Source organism: Oncorhynchus keta, chromosome 1 (genome assembly GCF_023373465.1).
Source record: "Oncorhynchus keta strain PuntledgeMale-10-30-2019 chromosome 1, Oket_V2, whole genome shotgun sequence".
NCBI classification, from domain to species: Eukaryota; Metazoa; Chordata; class Actinopteri; order Salmoniformes; family Salmonidae; genus Oncorhynchus; species Oncorhynchus keta.
In genome coordinates, this window is record NC_068421.1 from 86360499 (window position 1) to 86375358 (window position 14860).

The 14860-nt window shown below is 47.6% G+C and overlaps 1 protein-coding gene across 5 annotated transcripts in view; it reads right to left on the minus strand.

Moving 5' to 3' along the window:
• mast2 (microtubule associated serine/threonine kinase 2) overlaps positions 1–14860 on the minus strand; it is a 333467-nt gene that overhangs the window by 252021 nt on the left and 66586 nt on the right. For all 5 annotated transcript variants that reach the window (XM_052463462.1, XM_052463428.1, XM_052463449.1 and 2 more), the window contains exons 2-3: positions 3930–4071; positions 3680–3825 (exon numbers count right to left, since the gene is read on the minus strand). In XM_052463462.1, coding sequence (XP_052319422.1) covers positions 3680–3825; positions 3930–4071 — 288 coding nt within the window. The remainder of the gene's footprint in view (positions 1–3679; positions 3826–3929; positions 4072–14860) is intronic.

A 14860-nucleotide genomic window follows, 5' to 3' on the forward strand; every position in this document is an offset into this window, starting at 1 on the left:
GTGTGCTGAGTGGCTCTCAGTGTGGTGTATGGGCAGACAGACCGTGGGTGTGTGTGTGTGCTGAGTGGGTGTCAGTGTGGTGTATGGGCAGACAGACCGTGGGTGTGTGTGTGTGCTGAGTGGCTCTCAGTGTGGTGTATGGGCAGACAGACCGTCAGTGTGTGTGTGTGCTGAGTGGGTGTCAGTGTGGTGTATGGGCAGACAGACCGTCGGTGTGTGTGTGTGCTGAGTGGCTCTCAGTGTGGTGTATGGGCAGACAGACCGTGGGTGTGTGTGTGTGCTGAGTGGCTCTCAGTGTGGTGTATGGGCAGACAGACCGTGGGTGTGTGTGTGCTGAGCTCTCAGTGCGGTGTATGGGCAGACAGACCGTGGGTGTGTGTGTGTGCTGAGTGGCTCTCAGTGTGGTGTATGGGCAGACAGACCGTGGGTGTGTGTGTGTGCTGAGTGGCTCTCAGTGTGGTGTATGGGCAGACAGACCGTGGTGTGTGTGTGCTGAGTGGCTCTCAGTGTGGTGTATGGGCAGACAGACCGTGGGTGTGTGTGTGTGTGCTGAGTGGCTCTCAGTGTGGTGTATGGGCAGACAGACCGTGGTGTGTGTGTGTGCTGAGTGGGTGTCAGTGTGGTGTATAGGCAGACAGACCGTGGGCGTGTGTGTGTGCTGAGTGGGTGTCAGTGTGGTGTATGGGCAGACAGACCGTCGGTGTGTGTGTGTGCCGAGTGGCTCTCAGTGTGGTGTATGGGCAGACAGACCGTGGGTGTGTGTGTGTGCCGAGTGGCTCTCAGTGTGGTGTATGGGCAGACAGACCGTGGGCGTGTGTGTGTGCTGAGTGGGTGTCAGTGTGGTGTATGGGCAGACAGACCGTCGGTGTGTGTGTGTGCCGAGTGGCTCTCAGTGTGGTGTATGGGCAGACAGACCGTGGGTGTGTGTGTGTGCTGAGTGGGTGTCAGTGTGGTGTATGGGCAGACAGACCGTGGGTGTGTATGTGTGCTGAGTGGCTCTCAGTGTGGTGTATGGGCAGACAGACCGTGGGTGTGTGTGTGTGCTGAGTGGGTGTCAGTGTGGTGTATGGGCAGACAGACCGTGGGTGTGTGTGTGTGCTGAGTGGCTCTCAGTGTGGTGTATGGGCAGACAGACCGTCAGTGTGTGTGTGTGCTGAGTGGGTGTCAGTGTGGTGTATGGGCAGACAGACCGTCGGTGTGTGTGTGTGCTGAGTGGCTCTCAGTGTGGTGTATGGGCAGACAGACCGTGGGTGTGTGTGTGTGCTGAGTGGCTCTCAGTGTGGTGTATGGGCAGACAGACCGTGGGTGTGTGTGTGTGCTGAGTGGCTCTCAGTGTGGTGTATGGGCAGACAGACCGTGGGTGTGTGTGTGTGTGCTGAGTGGCTCTCAGTGTGGTGTATGGGCAGACAGACCGTGGGTGTGTGTGTGTGCTGAGTGGCTCTCAGTGTGGTGTATGGGCAGACAGACCGTGGGTGTGTGTGTGTGCTGAGTGGCTCTCAGTGTGGTGTATGGGCAGACAGACCGTGGGTGTGTGTGTGTGTGCTGAGTGGCTCTCAGTGTGGTGTATGGGCAGACAGACCGTCGGTGTGTGTGTGTGCTGAGTGGGTGTCAGTGTGGTGTATAGGCAGACAGACCGTGGGCGTGTGTGTGTGCTGAGTGGGTGTCAGTGTGGTGTATGGGCAGACAGACCGTCGGTGTGTGTGTGTGCCGAGTGGCTCTCAGTGTGGTGTATGGGCAGACAGACCGTGGGTGTGTGTGTGTGCCGAGTGGCTCTCAGTGTGGTGTATGGGCAGACAGACCGTGGGCGTGTGTGTGTGCTGAGTGGGTGTCAGTGTGGTGTATGGGCAGACAGACCGTCGGTGTGTGTGTGTGCCGAGTGGCTCTCAGTGTGGTGTATGGGCAGACAGACCGTGTGTGTGTGTGTGTGCCGAGTGGCTCTCAGTGTGGTGTATGGGCAGACAGACCGTGGGTGTGTGTGTGTGCTGAGTGGGTGTCAGTGAGGGCAGAGCAACCAGCTCCTGACTGGTGGATACAGACAGCCTGACTCATCAGCCTGCCTGCCTGCCTGCATAGAAGAGCAATAGTGGACAGCACTGTGTACTGCCTGGCTAGATGGATGGAGCTGTCCACCATAGATGGTGATTAATACAAAGCTTCATCCTTATTGATTTATAGGGACGGGGGGATAAACAAGGAATCATTTAGTCAGTAAGTCATCACTGTGTGTCTCTAGGAATGAATATAGTTTGAGTATGTGTTGTGTCTGTTGCGTGTCTGTGTGTGTGTGTGTGTGTGTGTGTGTGTGTGTGTGTGTGTGTGTGTGTGTGTGTGTGTGTGTGTGTGTGTGTGTGTGTGTGTGTGTTGTGTGTGTGTCTGCTGCGTGTGTTTGTTGTGTGTCTGTTGTATGTATGTCTGCTGCATGTGTCTGTTGTGTGTCTGTTGTGTGTGTGTGTCTACTGCGTATGTCTGTTGTGTGTGTGTGTGTGTGTGTGTGTGTGTGTGTGTGTGTGTGTGTGTCTGTTGTGTGTCTGTTGTATGTATGTCTACTGCGTATGTCTGTTGTGTGTCTGTTGTGTGTCTGTTGTGTGTATGTCTACTGCGTATGTCTGTTGTGTGTCTGTTGTATGTATGTCTACTGCGTATGTCTGTTGTGTGTCTGTTGTGTGTCTGTTGTGTGTATGTCTACTGCGTATGTCTGTTGTGTGTCTGTTGTATGTATGTCTACTGCGCATGTCTGTTGTGTGTCTGTTGTGTGTCTGTTGTGTGTGTGTCTACTGCGTATGTCTGTTGTGTGTCTGTTGTATGTATGTCTACTGCGTATGTCTGTTGTGTGTCTGTTGTGTGTGTGTCTGTTGTGTATCTGTTGTGTGTCTGTTGTGTGTGTGTCTACTGCGTATGTCTGTTGTGTGTCTGTTGTATGTATGTCTACTGCGTATGTCTGTTGTGTGTCTGTTGTGTGTCTGTTGTGTGTCTGTTGTGTGTGTGTGTCTACTGCGTATGTCTGTTGTGTGTCTGTTGTGTGTATGTCTACTGCGTATGTCTGTTGTGTGTCTGTTGTGTGTGTGTCTGTGTGTCTGTTGTGTGTATGTCTACTGCGTATGTCTGTTGTGTGTCTGTTGTGTGTGTGTGTCTGTTGTGTGTGTGTCTGTGTGTCTGTTGTGTGTGTGTCTGCTGCGTGTGTGTGTTGTGTGTGTGTCTGCTGCGTGTGTGTGTTGTGTGTGTCTGATGTGTGCGTGTCTGCTGCGTGTGTCTGTTGTGTGTCTGTTGTGTGTGTGTGTCTGCTGCACGTGTGTGTCTGCTGCACGTGTGTGTCTGCTGCACGTGTGTGTCTGCTGCACGTGTGTGTCTGCTGCACGTGTGTGTCTGCTGCATGTGTGTGTCTGCTGCATGTGTGTGTCTGCTGCATGTGTGTGTCTGCTGCATGTGTGTGTCTGCTGCGTGTGTGTGTCTGCTGCGTGTGTGTGTCTGCTGCGTGTGTGTCTGCTGCATGTGTGTGTCTGTTGTGTGTGTGTTGTGTGTGTGTCTGATGTGTGTGTCTGATGTGTGTGTCTGATGTGTGTGTCTGATGTGTGTGTCTGATGTGTGTGTGTCTGCTGCGTGTGTCTGTTGTGCGTGTGTGTCTGATGTGTGTGTGTGTGTCTGATGTGTGTGTGTGTGCAGTAGCAGTAGCAGTACACACCAGTCCTGCAGTGAGTGATGGTGCAGACTGGCCCAGGGACTGGTTCCTCATGCGGAGCAGGTTGTTGGGGGGTTCTCCAGGAGGCTGCCAGGCTAGCTGACTCACACCACCCTGCAAACTGCTGGACAGGGGCAGGAGCTGCTTACCTAGGGGGGAGGAGGAACAAGACAAACAGGCTCAAATACTGAACAACAGCGTTGTGTGTGTGTGTGTGTGTGTGTGTGTGTGTGTGTGTGTGTCTCTCTCTCACCGGTCATAGCCATGCTGCTACGGCGAGCGTGGCCGTCATCCTGGCTGAGCTGTCGGTGTAGTTTTGTCTTATTGGCGGCGGGGGACAGGTCAGGGTTACTCAACTTCCTGAACAACAGGGGAGGGGGCGCAGCAAACTCCTTCTACAGAGAGAGAGCGAGAGATGGAAGGGAAGAGAGGGAGGATGGAGAGACGAGCAGAGAGAGGGAGAGACGAGCAGAGAGAGGGAGAGACGAGCAGAGAGAGGGAGAGACGAGCAGAGAGAGGGAGAGACGAGCAGGGAGAGACGAGCAGAGAGAGGGAGGGACGAGCAGAGAGAGGGAGAGACGAGCAGAGAGAGGGAGAGACGAGCAGAGAGAGACGAGCAGAGAGAGGGAGAGACGAGCAGAGAGAGGGAGAGACGAGCAGAGAGAGGGAGAGACGAGCAGAGAGAGGGAGAGCGGGACGGGGAGGGAAAGGAGAGAGCGTAGGAGAGAGAGGGATTGGGAGGGAAAGGAGAGAGAGTAGGAGAGAGGTATTGGGAGGGAAAGGAGAGAGAGTAGGAGAGAGAGGTAATGGGAGGGAAAGGAGAGAGAGTAGGAGAGACGGGGAGGAAAGGAGAGAGAGTAGAAGAGAGAGGGATTGGGAGGGAAAGGAGAGAGAGTAGGACAGAGAGGGATTGGGAGGAAAAGGAGAGAGTAGGAGAGAGAGGGATTGGGAGGAAAAGGAGAGAGTAGGAGAGAGAGGGATTGGGAGGAAAAGGAGAGAGAGTAGGAGAGAGAGTATAATGGGGAGGGAAAGGAGAGAGAGTAGGAGAGAGAGGGATTGGGAGGAAAAGGAGAGAGAGAAGGAGAGAGATGGATTGGGAGGAAAAGGAGAGAGAGTAGGAGAGAGAGTGATTGGGAGGAAAAGGAGAGAGAGAAGGAGAGAGACAGATTGGGAGGAAAAGGAGAGAGTAGGAGAGAGAGTATAATGGGGAGGGAAAGGAGAGAGAGTAGGAGAGAGAGGGATTGGGAGGAAAAGGAGAGAGAGTAGGAGAGAGAGGGATTGGGAGGAAAAGGAGAGAGAGAAGGAGAGAGACGGATTGGGAGGAAAAGGAGAGAGAGTAGGAGAGAGAGGGATTGGGAGGAAAAGGAGAGAGAGTAGGAGAGAGAGGGATTGGGAGGAAAAGGAGAGAGAGAAGGAGAGAGAGGGATTGGGAGGAAAAGGAGAGAGAGTAGGAGAGAGAGGGATTGGGAGGAAAAGGAGAGAGTAGGAGAGAGAGGGATTGGGAGGAAAAGGAGAGAGAGTAGGAGAGAGAGGGATTGGGAGGAAAAGGAGAGAGAGTAGGAGAGAGAGAGGGATTGGGAGGGAAAGGAGAGGAAGAAGAGAACAAAAGACAGGCCTATTAAAACAATTAGCTCCAATCCCAACAAGTAAAGTAAGCTGTCCCAGTCCACGTGAGTATCCATCTCTGAAGCTATTCAACAGTGAAGTAACACCAGCGCAAAGCCAACCAAACCCCAGTCAGTCAGTAAACGGCTCCTGGCCAACCAAACCCCAGTCAGTCAGTAAACGGCTCCTGGCCAACCAAACCCCAGTCAGTCAGTAAACGGCTCCTGGCCAACCAAACCCCAGTCAGTCAGTAAACGGCTCCTGGCCAACCAAACCCCAGTCAGTCAGTAAACGGCTCCTGGCCAACCAAACCCCAGTCAGTCAGTAAACGGCTCCTGGCCAACCAAACCCCAGTCAGTCAGTAAACGGCCCCTGGCCAACCAAACCCCAGTCAGTCAGTAAACGGCCCCTGGCCAACCAAACCCCAGTCAGTCAGTAAACGGCTCCTGGCCAACCAAACCCCAGTCAGTCAGTAAACGGCCCCTGGCCAACCAAACCCCAGTCAGTCAGTAAACGGCTCCTGGCCAACCAAACCCCAGTCAGTCAGTAAACGGCTCCTGGCCAACCAAACCCCAGTCAGCAAATGGCCCCTGGAGGCCCTTGGCAAACCAAACCAGTCAGTCAGTAAATGGCCCCTGGATGCCCCTGGACACAGCAAGGCCATAGAGTGCAGAAAAAACACAGACACTGGAGCCACTGCTAACAGCGCCTCTACACACACACATCCCATAAAACACTGATCAAACAGGGGTTTAAAGCACAAACACAGGACATCTGATTTTAAAATCAGTTGTAAAGGGGTGGACAGTTCCTAAAATGAGATATTGATTTTGTCTGTTGAGACCAAATCCAACAGAGATCACCAGAGAGAGGCACATGGAGGATGTGATATACAGCCAAGTTAGATGAGTAAGGCCTATTTGTTTTTCTTCGATGGCCTCGGAAACATCCGTCACCGTGGAAACCTGGCTTGGCTGAGGTCACTTCCTCTCCCCAGCCTACAGACCAACCCCTGGCGTCGTAAGGAGGAGTGGTCCAGAAACATCTGGAGTGTCAGACCACCACCCCTCAGGGTGGGCTTATTTAGTTAGTTTTCCGAAATATGCTATCTTCAAAAAGCAAGAAAGTTGGCGCAGATGTATAATTCAGGCCAGGTGCTTGCAATCATGACGAGACAAATAGCTAATGTTAGTGAGCTAGTGAAATTACAACGTGTGACTAAAACCAGTGCGGCAAGCAGTTGCCTGCATAAACGTTTTCAGTCATCAGGGCATGCCATTTGCAGTTGAAATGCATAGCCAATACATGTTTTATTGAATAACAGCAAAAATTGTCGTAATGAACAGCTAGCTTGTACTTGTCATAATATACTCTCATTGCGAGGTTGCCAAAAAGCAGGGCTGTACAACTCCGTTCCTGGAGAGCTGCCGTCCTGTAGGTTTTCACTCCAATCCTAACCTAGCACACCTGATTCTAATAATTAGCTGGTTGACAAGATGAATCAGGACAGCTACAACAACGGTTTAAGTGAAAACCTCCAGGAACATGGTTGGAGAGCACTGCCATAAAGTTACTTGATCTTTGGCTGTTGTAAACACTAGTAAATCTACTCAAGATAAATGCTGATGATGCCGCCTAGTGGTGGCATTACAAACTGCATGTTGCTGCATTTCAATGCTTATTTGTGAACAGTGCAGTTTCAGATAGAGTTGAATTCATTCAACCAGCCACCCGTTGTGGTTTAGCACAAATACTTTTGCATACTTCTCATCCACTGCCATAGATAACACATCTTTCAGTTGAACCTAAAGAAGGTATTTTGTATTTACTGTCGTATTTATAAAGGACATTAGAGGTCGGCCGATTAATTAGGGCATTAGAGGCCGATTAATTAGGGCCGATTTCAAGCTTTCATAACAATCGGAAAATCGGGGGTTTTGGACACCGATTTGGCCAATTTTTAAATGTATTTTTTTACACCTTTATTTAATCTTTTTTTAACTAGACAAGTCAGTTCAGAACACATTCTTATTTTCAATGACGGACTAGGAACGGTGGGTTAACTGTCTCGTTCAGGGGCAGAACAACAATTTTTTACCTTGTCAGCTCAGGGGATTCCATCTTGCAACCTTACAGTTAACTAGTCCAACGCTCTAACCACCTGATTACATTGCACTCCACGGGGAGACTGCCTGTTACGCGAATGCAGTAAACCAAGGTATGTTGCTAGCTAGCATTCAATTTATCTTATAAAAAACAATCAATCAATCAATCATAATCCCTAGTTAACTACACATGGTTGATGATATTACTAGTTTATCTAGCATGTCCTGCGTTGCATATAATCGATGCGGTGCGTATCGTTGCTCCAATGTGTACCTAACCATAAACATCAATGCCTTTCTTAAAATCAATACACAGAAGTATATTTTTTAAACCTGCATATTTAGCTAAAATAAATCCAGGTTAGCAGGCAATATTTAAAAAATTGTGTCACGTCTCTTGCATTCACTGCACGCAGAGTCAGGGTATACAGTTTGGGCCGCCTAATTTGCCAGAATTTTACGTAATTATGACATAACATTGAAGGTTGTGTAATGTAACAGGAATATTTAGACTTATGGATGCCACCAATTAGATAAAATACAGAACGGTTCCGTATTTCACTGAAAGAATAAACGTCTTGTTTTCGATATGATAGTTTCCGGATTCGGCTATATTAATGACCTAAGGCTCGTACTTCTGTGTGTTATTATGTTATAACTAAGTATGATTTGATAGAGCAGTCTGACTGAGCGGTGGTAGGCAGTAGCAGGCTCGTAAGCATTCATTCAAACAGCACTTTGATATGTTTGCCAGCAGCTGTTTATTACTTCAAGCCTATCAACTCCCGAGATTAGGCTCGTGTAACCGATGTGAAATGGCTCGCTAGTTAGCGGGGTGCGCGCTAATAGCGTTTCAAACGTCATTCGCTCTGAGACTTGGAGTAGTTGTTCCTCTTGCTCTGCAAGGGCTGCGGCTTTTGTGGAGCGATGGGTAACGCTGCTTCGAGGGTGGCTGTTGTCGTTGTGTTCCTGGTTCGAGCCCAGGAGCGAGGAGCGAGGAAATAGGCAATACTAAAGTGCCTATAAGAACATCCAATAGTCAAAGGTTAATGAAATACAAATGGTATAGAGAGAAATAGTCCTATAATAACTACAACCTAAAACTTCTTACCTGGGAATATTGAAGACTCATGTTAAAAGGAACCACCAGCTTTCATATGTTCTCATGTTCTGAGCAAGGAACTTAAACGTTAGCTTTTTTACATGGCACATATTGCACTTTTACTTTCTTCTCCAACACTTTGTTTTTGCATTATTTAAACCAAATAGAACATATTTCATTATGTATGTGAGGCTAAATTGATTTTATTGATATATTATATTAAGTTAAAATAAGTGTTAATTCAGTATTGTTGTAATTGTCATTATTACAAATGTTAAAAAATGAAAATCGTCCGATTGATCGGCATCTGCTTTTTTTGGTCCTCCAATAATCGGTATCGGTGTTTAAAAAATCATAATCGGTCGACCTCTAAAGGACATAGTTGCTTTTTGGTGGATATCCTGTAAACCACAAATGAAATGTTATTAAATAATGTTAATTGTAATATTTAGTTATAATTTGTCATAATTTAGAGCAGTGGTCACCAACCAGTCGATCACCAAATATTTCTGTAAAAAAAGAAATTTAAAAAACTACGATAAAGCCTTGTGTTGCTATTTTTTTAAATGAATTTCACACTGTTGACAGTGGGTGGACTTGATTCAGCAGCCCTGGCGTAGGGAAGGCAAAGTGTTCCCATTTTCAACCATTTCATGTTTCTGAAGGCAGCCTCCTTGCTGCTGCCTCCCCCTCAGACTGACCATCAGAAGCAAATCAGTCCAGTAAAATATATATATATATTATGTTCACTCAGCTGTGCCTCACAAGTAATAAAGCAAATTATATATTACCGGCATGATCATTTACCTACATTTTTTTATTATAATTTCAAAATGGTCTGAGAAGAACAAAATTGGCGGTGCAATTTAAACATAGTTAATATGCTACAGAACTATTTTTAATTGGTGAATTTTAATTGATGAATGTTGCATAGGCTTGCGTTTTTTAACCGGGGGATCTGGGCTCAGAAAGGGATCTGGACTCGGAAAGGGATCTGGACTCGGAAAGGGATCTGGGCTCGGAAAGGGATCTGGGCTCGGAAAGGGATCTGGGCTCGGAAAGGGATCTGGGCTCGGAAAGGGATCTGGGCTCGGAAAGGGATCTGGACTCGGAAAGGGATCTGGGCTCGGAAAGGGATCTGGGCTCGGAAAGGGATCTGGGCTCGGAAAGGGATCTGGGCTCGGAAAGGGATCTGGGCTCGGAAAGGGATCTGGGCTCGGAAAGGGATCTGGGCTCGGAAAGGGATCTGGGCTCGGAAAGGGATCTGGGCTCGGAAAGGGATCTGGGCTCGGAAAGGGATCTGGACTCGGAAAGGGATCTGGACTCGGAAAGGGATCTGGACTCGGAAAGGGATCTGGACTCGGAAAGGGATCTGGACTCGGAAAGGGATCTGGACTCGGAAAGGGATCTGGACTCGGAAAGGGATCTGGACTCGGAAAGGGATCTGGACTCGGAAAGGGATCTGGACTCAGAAAAGGTTGGTGGCCACTGATTTAGAGTATCTGTTTATTCTACCTTTTTTTTTTAACAAGAGTTTTGCCTCCCATAAAATCAGTATCAGACCCAAAAATCCCATATCGGTCGGGCTCTAATACTAACAATCACAGAGCAACCCAGAGGAATACAACTGCAACAACACACACTGACACCTGCCATTCAATAGTTCAATCTGTGTCTATGACTCCAACAACAAGCTATTGTATGGCCTTCGTGATTCACAACAAACAAAGGCACATTATGAAACATCACCAGTCTGACTAACATTTCCTTGTGCATGATGGGGCAGAATCAGAGCAGGTCTCCCTGTTCAGTAATACTGCAATCTCCCTAGGGCAGCATTTCCATCCAGCCATGGAGCCCCAGCCCTGGTCAGGTCTGGTCAGGTCCCGACAGAGAGACTAGCACCAGGCAGGACCAGAGGAAGGGGGGTAAGGGGCAGGGACTGTGGCTGAAGAGAGTAAGGGTTGGGCTGTGGTGAGAGACAGACAAGCAGGCAGGCACAGGAAACAGGAAGCGGGGAGGAGAGCTTCATGTACAGCATGTTCAGTGCCTCCACCACTGCATTTCACTCCTTCACACTTAGATGGTATAGTCAGGCTTCAGATGTTGAGGAAAAATAAAAGCTGGGAAATTAACACATACAGGTAACTGCCAATATAAAGGGAACGCCAACATAGTGTCTTAATAGGGCGTTGGGCCACAACGAGCCGCCAGAACAGCTTCAATACACCTTGGCATAGATTCTGTGTCTGGAATTCTATTGGAGGGATGCGACACCATTCTTCCACAATAAATTCTATAATTTGGTGTTTTGTTGATCGTTGTGGAAAACGTTGTCTCAGGTGCCACTCCAGAATCTCCCATAAGTGTTCAATTGGGTTGCGAGACTGACTGACACACACACACACACACACACACACACACACACACACACACACACACTAAACCCCCTTTACTAATTTAAGTTCTAAGATCTCTTCTTCTAGCCATGGTAGCCAATATAATGGGCAACTGGCCATTTTTATACATGACCCTAAGCATGGGATGCTAATTGCTCAATTAACTCAGAAACCACACCTATGTGGAAGCACCTGCTTTCATTATACTTTGTATACCTCATTTACTCAAGTGTTTCCTTAATTTTGGCAGTTACCTTTACAATCAGCTTTTAAGGGCATTGGATATTTAACAGGGGATTTCAGTGTGTAAACCAGCGTAGTTGGGTATGTCCTTTAGCCCCAGGAGGTTCTGTAGAGGAGGGTACTGGAGCCGACAGCAGCTAGTGTTAACAGGCACACGCTCTCCCACCCTCTCTTTTTCTCTCCCCGGTGAAAGCTCCTTACGCTTGGCTCACGTTACTCCTTTGTGGCGTTGCATGACTCCTCATCTTCTTTTCTCTACCTCCTTCCTCTCCCCTTTTCTCTGGTCCAGATGTTTTCCGTAGTGAGTGGTCTCATCACTGGTTCCTGGCAGAGTGTCTCCTTCCTGCCCCCTCAACCAAGGTTTCTCCACTGAGGTTTCCTCTGGGCCGCTCCAACCGTCATACTGACTTACCCTGGCTGACACCCCGCTGCCTCAATGGGTCATACGCAACAGCCTGAGACTGAGCAGCCAGACTACTAGGCAGACAGCCAGACTACGAGGCAGAGAGACTACGAGGCAGCGAGACTACTAGGCAGGCAGCGAGGCTACTAGGCAGACAGCGAGACTACTAGGCAGACAGCGAGACTACTCGGCAGACAGCGAGACTACTCGGCAGACAGCGAGACTACTCGGCAGACAGCGAGACTACTCGGCAGACAGCGAGACTACTAGGCAGCGAGACTACAAGGCAGCGAGACTACTAGGCAGCGAGACTACTAGGCAGAGAGACTACTCGGTAGAGAGACTACTAGGCAGAGAGACTACTCGGTAGAGAGACTACTAGGCAGAGAGACTACTAGGCAGAGAGACTACTAGGCAGCGAGACTACTAGGCAGCGAGACTACTAGGCAGCGAGACTACTAGGCAGAGACTACTAGGCAGAGAGACTACTAGGCAGCGAGACTACTAGGCAGCGAGACTACTAGGCAGCGAGACTACTAGGCAGCGAGACTACTAGGCAGAGAGACTACTAGGCAGCGAGACTACTAGGCAGAGAGACTACTCGGCAGAGAGACTACTAGGCAGAGAGACTACTAGGCAGCGAGACTTCTAGGCAGTGAGACTACTAGGCAGAGAGACTACTCGGCAGAGAGACTACTAGGCAGAGAGACTACTAGGCAGCGAGACTACTAGGCAGCGAGACTACTAGGCAGCGAGACTACTAGGCAGAGAGACTACTAGGCAGAGAGACTACTAGGCAGAGAGACTACTAGGCAGAGAGACTACTAGGCAGAGAGACTACTAGGCAGCGAGACTACTAGGCAGCGAGACTACTAGGCAGAGAGACTACTAGGCAGCGAGACTACTAGGCAGAGAGACTACTAGGCAGAGAGACTACTAGGCAGAGAGACTACTAGGCAGCGAGACTACTAGGCAGAGAGACTACTAGGCAGAGAGACTACTAGGCAGCTAGACTACTTGGCAGCGAGACTACTAGGCAGCTAGCTAATATTTAGAACAACTCTTTTGTTTGGCTAGAGTTATGCTAACCCATTTACAGTCCCTTTAGCGTTGCTGGCTAGCTACAGAGGTTAGCTGGCTAGATAGCTACAGTAGTTACCTACTGCCATCAGTTGTTGTTGTGTTGTCATATTTTGCCTTGTTCCACCGTTTGTAAAAACGCACACTGGCATTTGAATATAGTGCAGGAAAAGGGAATCCAGACACACTGTGGACACAGTATTTAAATGTAGGTGCTAGATGCATGACGTGTTCAGAATTCCATGAACAGACCTCTATGATCAGAATACTAAAGCAGCGTCAACTGTCAAGTCTAGACACAGCCAGTGTGTGAAAGATCCAGCGAGCGTTAAGTGCAACCCCAGCACGGTGAAGCCCCACTGGTCACCTCTGGCTGGGATGTGATGGATCACAGTTGTCACCACACATCCAGCAAGGCAGTCAGCATCCCAGCCCAGCCAGACTGATAATCCCTCACACACACACAGCCACCAAACATGGCAAGGACAGAATATTTCAAATTCACAGACAGACTAAACAGCTAGCATACACAATATTAAGGCTGTCCCCGAAAGAAAAAATATATATATTGGTCAACCAAGTGTCAACTGCTCTTTCGAACAATCGATCGGTCTACATTTTAAAATGTGTATCTTTCCATATACAGTACCAGTGAAGTTTGGACACACCTACTCATCCCAGGGTTTTTCTGAATTTTTACTATTTTCTACATTGTAGAACAATAATGAAGACATAAAACTATGAACTAACACATATGGAATCAAGTAGTAACCAAAAAAGGGTTAACCTATTTCAGCTAGGTGGCACTATTTTTATGTTTGGATAAATAACGTTCCCAAAGTAAACAGCCTATTTCTCAGGCCCATATGCTAGAATATGCATATAATGACAGATTAGGATAGAAAACACTCTAAAGTTTCCAAAACTGTCAAAATATTGTCAGTGAGTATAACAGAACTGGTATTGCAGGCGAAAACCTGAGGAAAATCCAACCCGGACGTGCTGTTTTTCCTGAAAGCTCTCTGTTCCATAGCCTGCCTTCGCTCCATTTAAAGGGATATCAACCAGATTCCTTTTCCTATGGTTTACCCATGGTGTGAACAGTCTTTAGACATATTTTTCAAAATAAACGCCTGAAACTGAGCGAGAAAGATCACATTGCGTCAGTGGATGGCTGGGTGCCAGCTTGGAGCAGACATTTCTCTCTCTCTCTCCTATTGAATAAGCTCATCCCGGTTGAAATATTATCAATTATATGTTGTAAAAACAACCTGAGGATTGATTATAAAAAACGTTTGACATGTTTCTACGAACTTTACGGATACTATTTGGAATTTTCGTCTGCGATGTCGTGACCGCTCGAGCCTGTGGATTTCAGAACATAACGTGCCAACTAAATGAAGGTATTTTGGATATAAAATAATCTTTATGGAACAAAAGGAACATTTATTTTGTAACTGGGAGTCTCATGAGTGCAAACATCCAAAGATCATCAAAGGTAAGCGATTTAATTCATTGCTTTTCTGACTTTCGTGACCAATCTACTTGGCTGCTAGCTGTTTGTAATATTTTGTCTACTGAGAGATGTCCTTACATAAACGCTTGGTATGCTTTCGCCGAAAAGCTTTATTGAAATCTGACCGCCAGGTGGATTAACAACAAGCTACGCTGTGTTTTGCAGTATTGCACTTGTGATTTTATGAAAATTTAATATTTTTAGTAATTTAATTTGAATTTGGCGCTCTGCAATTCAGCGGATGTTGACGAAAATTATCCCGCTAACGGGATGGGTGCATCAAGAAGTTAACATTTTCTGCTAGTTAGTTTTTGCTACCATGTGGGTTTTCGCTTGCATGAGCCTGCTAACTATGGAGTGCTAATTCACCTGTTTCCATACATTAAATTTTAAAACCTGTATCTTACAAAGGAGTTGTTTAATCTAACTATTTATCTGTACATGGAATTGTATCTGGGTTTTTTTCCTAATTTATACAGGTAAATGCCATGGGCACTATCTGATGTGTGGATACATTTCACTGCAGCTAATGTAGGAGGAAAAGCTGTGTACATTTGCAAATACTGTGCCAAATCATATGTGAAGGATGCAACAAAGATGCAGGATCATCTGGCTAAGTGCATAAAGTTCCCTCAGCACTCACAACAAGCAACCTCTAACTAAAGTCCCTCTACTTCTATTTGAGGTGAAAATTATGAATCAGACACCTTATCGATAGCAACAGCTCATGG